Here is a 6178-nt window from a genome sequence, read left to right as displayed (position 1 = left end):
TTTTGGCTTGTGATACACTAGGGAAAGGAAAATTCGCCTTCGAGCTGGTTATGGTTCAACCATACTGAGTACTAGGCGGGTACTGTCACGTTGCTGAGCCTGATCAGATGAACACCAATAACAACTGGGTATTCGGAGCTCTGATCAGATGAGCATTAACTATGCTTATGTTTACGTGGAACGTATGATTAGCACTAACGGATGCTTCCATCGGTCCAAGATAAACAAATAACCTCTCGCTCAAGAGGCTGTACCTTTCCAAGCGAAGGTAAGGTCAATACCATGCAGAGGAATAGGGGGCTCATTTATCTTTCTTTCACTCTTCTTCTTCCTCCTCTCTCTTTTATTCTTCATCTCCCTCATCCATACCAAAAAAATTGTTCTCTCCGTGTGTGGGGGGAGGGAGGGTGACTCAGGGGGCTTCTACTGGCTACGAAACATTATGGGGGCTTGGATTCGCCCTTGGTCAAAACTATGGTGCTTCGGTTGCGTGTGTACGAACTCTTAAAGAAGAAGATCCCTCTCCTTTTAATCGTTCACAGCTCCACATGTCAACATCGCCATCGCCGTCACCATCATATCATTCGGGGAAACTTATCCGAGACCGGTGATACTAGGCCGCTTGCTGACCATGTGACGGAATGGGCAAGCCGACGAACTTTCCGAACCCCAGCCAGTCAAACGCTCGCCCACGCCAGCAAGGCGCGAACGCGCCGCTATAAAATGCAGACGAACGCCCACGTTGCCACGGCACCAAGTCGATCGCAGAAGCGCGCGGACGCGAGAACACGAGTCGCTTCGCGAGAGCAGAGGAAGCAGGAGCGAGAACAGGGGCAAGGAAGAGAGCAAGCTAGCGATGGAAGGACTGATCCCATTCGTGATCGACGTCCTCAGGAAGAGCCACGAGCGGAGCACCTACCGCAGCCTCTCGTCGGACGGCAGCTCCCGCGGCGGAAGCAGGCGTGACCTGATCGACTACTCGGAACTGCCCGAGGCAGCGGACGACGGGCCGTCCGCCATGCGTCACCGCCGCGCGCGGTCGGACTTCGTGCAGACGACGACGGGCGCCCGTCGCGCCGAGGAGCACGGCAGGCCGGCGGCCGTAGCTGCCGGGCCAGCTTATCGCCGGAAATGAAGGGATGTATGGCGCGAGATTGCCGCTGCCTCTGAACTCCGGAGGATGTGTGGTGTGGGGTGCTGGTGCTGCACTGCTCTATAATTAGTTGTCTACTTGATTTGTTCTGTTTAATTCGTTCCTAGCCATGTAACTAAGCAAAGCTGCGAGCGTGTGAACGTCACAAGGCGCTCACGGTTCACTCGTAAGGTGAAAGTGAAACCTGTCAATTCGAATCCTGTCTGTCCCACTTGTTAGGGCCAACCGAACGAAGCTCTTTCTTTTTTTACTGTGCCGTGAAGTGCAATTTCGTGGTATGCATTTTTTTAAGTACAAACGCGCGCACACATATCCTACCATCTAAACCTGTGCGTACCTCAATTTCCTCTAAAACTCGAATCCAGAACAGATAAGACGTAGGCACCCATGCCCCACCATGGTCTCGAACTCTGGGTTTTATCGGTAATGTTGGGGAGCTCATGCCACCTAGGCTGAGAGCCGTTTTCGCTTCCTCATATGCGTTTTACAGAGGTGGTAGAAAAACATGATCAACAGAGCTCCTTTTTGACTTTGTATTCCAATCATGTGTGAAATAAAGATAAAAGAAGAATAACAGATTGGTGAAAAGTTGATAGTCAACCACTCAAACCAGTGACGTCTGTATATCAACCAGCGTATGATTAGCTTATGTTGCTTGCATAGTCCATAAATGGCGGTGGCCGTGTATGGCCATATTCTCCCTATCGAACAGGCAACGTCATACTACTCGCTGTTCTTTTAGGGCTTCTTCTGTTGCTGCCTCCTAGGCCCCTCTCATGCTCTCTTAGGGCAAGAAGGATCATGAAGCCCCTCTAGATAGATTTAGCAGTTTTTATAGTGTTTAGCGTTAATAAAAGTTTCTCAAGCCGGCTCCAGATTTGCTCGTCTTGGGTTATCCTTGAGGTATGTTTGTTCTTGGTTTCTTTGTGTTTGGATTGAGATCTTTAGGTTTGGTTGTCCTGTTTACGAACAGGACTATCAGACCTTATTTTTAAAGTACTACCGTATATCTTGTATTAGTCTTTAGATCAATAACTGATACACATATTCCCAATAGCATAATATCATAACCATACATCGGATAGAGTATATTACTATAATAGAGGTGATAACAACCGACAGGCACAACAAAAGAGGTGATAACAACCGAACAATAGATAAGGCCATTGCCTATAGGCAACTCGGAGTACGGACATAGTCTTAATATTCTATTCTTCACCATCACCGTTCCCGAAATCATGCTATGTTTTCTCATCTGAAATTAAGCAAGAGTGAGTACTTAACGTACTCAGCAAGCCCTAACACTACTCAAGAGTTTTGATAACTGCTTAAGAGGTAGATCAAGGGTTACTGCCAAAGAGCTTAGTTTAGTGGAAAACTAGTTTTGATACAGTGGAGTTATATGTAACGTGCATTTTAAAACCTTTGAAAAAGAAATAGGTTTAATTGTTCATTATGGTTGCTAGTCATGGGAGAAACTATCCATTCCATGGAGTTTCGAAGTTTTAAGTTGGTCAATACGGGACTAATTCAATGGCTCTACGCTAGGTTTTTCCAAAACATGGGCACATGGTCTACACACACCAAAGAGGTACGCACACCAGAAAAACTAATCATAGGGACCTCATCGTAATTATGTCCATAACTATTGACACAATTATTCAAATAGATTTACACTCTGCAAAGGTATATAACTTAATCCACAAAATATGCTTCGCCTCCAACTAAGGACTTTGATGGAGCAGGCATGATGAGGCACATCACCTATCCCACTTCTCCAGACTTCCACCAACGGGATAAACATCGTAGTCTCAAAACCTCACAGTGCCTTTAACCAGAATTAGATCTCCTACACCACAGAGGTCAGAGTCCATTTGTGACCTCAAGGTCTTGGCTAGCTAGAGCTCCTAAACCACACAAGTTGGAGTCTATTTCTAGTTCCCATTGTCACTACTGGCCTTCGAGTGTGAGTCATCTAGGTAAAGACAGGTAAAGAACCAAGCTCTGCCTAAATAGGCCGTTTAGTTGTACGGTTATTATTAGGCATGACATCACATGAACCAGTCCTTATATCGCCAGAACAAGCATCTTAGTACTAGCAACCATTCAAGACGACTTACCCCCATGAGACACCCTTCCCAAAAGGCTACCTCGCTCACACCTGTCAAAATAGTTTTTCCTACCCAAGTTCCATTAAACACCAACCAACCTAGTTTTATCGACACACTCACACCACTGAGCACACCATCACACAACACACCCATTTGTAAAAATAAATATATCATGACTATGTGAGTAACGTATCTCCGATGAGATAAAGTAACAATCCAAACATACTAGCAGTTCATCTAGGGTTTTTATGTAAGGGGTTTATACTTTATACTGCTTAAAGTTTTAATATAATCCCCCTTCCTTCAGAAAAAAAGCCATTACCAGGGATCTGCGAGGGTATCAACTTCAACGGAGAGAAGGCGCAAACAAGTCTCCTCCGATTGCGGACTTGTTGCTCTTGTTCTCTGCTACTCTGCAACTTGTGTTTCGTTGCATGCATGCAAACTCAACACTCGCTTTAAACTTCATTTTTCAAAATCCAAATCTGAATACCAAAGGTATCCATGCAGATGAAAAGTAAAAATGCAAATTTTCATGCAATGCAAAGATCTTTTTTTACTGAAGAATGTGTTCCATACACACTATTCTTGTATCAAGCTGTGGCTATGAAAGTAGAGAGGCACACAAACTGCCACTCGGATGGTCACCCCATGCTTTTGTTTAGGCTGTCCTTGTTTGCTACTTAGGCCGACTCTAGCTGTGCCTCAAAGCACTGTACTGGCATCTCTGTAGCATATTTGCCGATCGGGTAGCCAGCTCCAACAAGTTCCTTCTTACTGCTGCTACAGTGACAGAGGGAGGAGAGAGGTACTCAAATTTGTGGTATTATCCCTCTCTCACTTATCACTATTTATAGAGACTAATAAGTGAGTTTAGAGGGATGAAGGATAATAAAAGATAGAAAATAAAGTAGATATCGAAGATAAAAAATAAAAAATATTGTAATAATGTTAGATGATATTATAATAATGTTATATATAACTTTTTAAATTATTCACCGGTGCGATCGAGACTTTATTGCTTCAGAGGTCGTACGTGTTTCTTTGCGTCAGGATGTGCTGCAGCAAGATTTCATCACGGAAGACTCTACAACAGTACAGTGTTATTTCCAGACTGACAAGGCCACAAGGCTTTGCAACGAACTTCTCTTGGCTCTTTTGACAATTTCTTAACGTCGCGGCCGTTTTCTTGTTCTTTTGAGAGGGCCTTTGACATCTCTAAAGACAGCGTCGTCAGATAAACGCTGAAAGAGCGAAACCAGAATTTTCTGCAGAAAGATGCATGTAGCTATTACTAGAGAATTTACAAATTCGGACACGATCTCCAAATTATTTTGACGACGTTATCCTCTCCGTACAGCCATCTCTTGATCTGAATCCGTACCACCCATTGTATGATCTATTGATGGGCACTGAATATGTACCAGTCTCAACGACGGATCCAAAAAGGGCAAGAGGTTTAAGCCCCCCTGGGAGCATTTGGAGCTCCCAAGTTCTCCCCTCTCCTCTCAATTATTTGGTATGAAAGAAGCAGAAAAAAAAAAGTAGCGAAAGAAAAAAAAATAAGAGAAAAGGAGATAAGAAGAGGAGGAAGAGCCTCCTACCTTTTACCTTTGGATCCATTATTGATCGGTTTGAATGTATGATACACGTATGAATAATAAAGATGTCAATCGGATATGACGTATACGAGTAGTACTTATTTATACCTATATCCGTCAGTTTTTACCTGCCCGCGAGTATACCTGTAAACACCCACGAGCGAAGAGCAACCTCCAAACCTATCGCCCGTAGGTATACCAATTTACCCGCTTGCCACAGCAGATATACCAAACACTAGCATAAGTTCTATACATCATTAGTTCATTCTAGTGTAATGATTGCAATAAGATATATAAGTAATTTTAGCAAGATATATAAATAAATGATTTTTGTATGATTTCATTAATTTCAACAAGAAATATTATTTCAGTATGATTTTAATCAGACGTATTCTGGACTTCAATACGATTATCTACTCCCAAGTCCATCACAATTTCCACCCAAATGAACACACGTATCCGTACTCATCTATCCGTTGATTAGTATTTTTCACCTACGAGCGTATCTGTGGATATCAAATACTATTCATACCCTATTATATTTGGATATCTACCGTAGGCAAACAAGTAATCAGAATAAATTATCAACCTGATCAACAGTGAACAGTGAAACACCCGTTGCTGGCACAGGTGTAGAAAACAGAGCACGGCACGAGCACGCAAGATCGCACGCCGCACGAGCCGAAATCGTCAAACAGGTGCCGCCCACGCATGTCGCTAGGGGGGAAGGATAACGCCGAACGAATCTAGATGTGTGCCAAGCTTTGCTTGCTAGGCACCCTAACCGTACGTGACCTTACGGCAACCGAGCGGTTCTTAGCGTTATTTCTCGGATGCTGGCCGAGCATGTCCTTGAACGTAATTTATGTGCGAAACGGAGGCCATCAAGACAATTAAATCCCCAAACGGAACCTTCTACCTACGACAGAAGTTTTATTGATGACCTATATGCTTCTTGCTTTCTTCAATCTAGCCCAAAACACATCGATGGCTCAACATTTCCGATGCAGCCCATGTGGAACTCACAAGAATTTCGTAGAAATTCCTGGATGTCCAATCATATGGAGCTCCTAAAATGAATTTTTTGCTTTTCAATGTTATTTATTAACTGCCTGTTTTTATTTATTTTTAAGCGACAATGACTCATATCCGTTTTCAACCTCTGTTCGCCTCCCATCCTCCTCCCATCCTGTCTTCATGCTGGCTCCCCGCTCCCGCTCTCCTTCACCCGTCAAACACGTTCCCGCCGCCACCGCGGTAGCCTAATATCCTTGCATTCCTTGTTAATCACTTAGTCACCAACAGTCCTCCGT

At 43.9% G+C, this 6178-nt stretch overlaps 1 protein-coding gene across 1 annotated transcript; it reads left to right on the top strand.

Annotated features, from left to right (window-relative positions):
• Positions 1 to 737: 737 nt before the first annotated feature.
• Positions 738 to 1403, top strand: LOC133890890 (uncharacterized). Its single transcript, XM_062331514.1, has one exon. The coding sequence runs from the start codon at positions 857 to 859 to the stop codon at positions 1133 to 1135; it is 279 nt and encodes a 92-aa protein (XP_062187498.1). The 5' UTR covers positions 738 to 856; the 3' UTR covers positions 1136 to 1403.
• Positions 1404 to 6178: the final 4775 nt, after the last annotated feature.

Source organism: Phragmites australis, chromosome 14, assembly GCF_958298935.1.
Source record: "Phragmites australis chromosome 14, lpPhrAust1.1, whole genome shotgun sequence".
Lineage (NCBI taxonomy): Eukaryota > Viridiplantae > Streptophyta > Magnoliopsida > Poales > Poaceae > Phragmites > Phragmites australis.
Note: the sequence above shows the minus strand (reverse complement) of the source record. Positions and strands in the feature narration are given on the sequence as shown.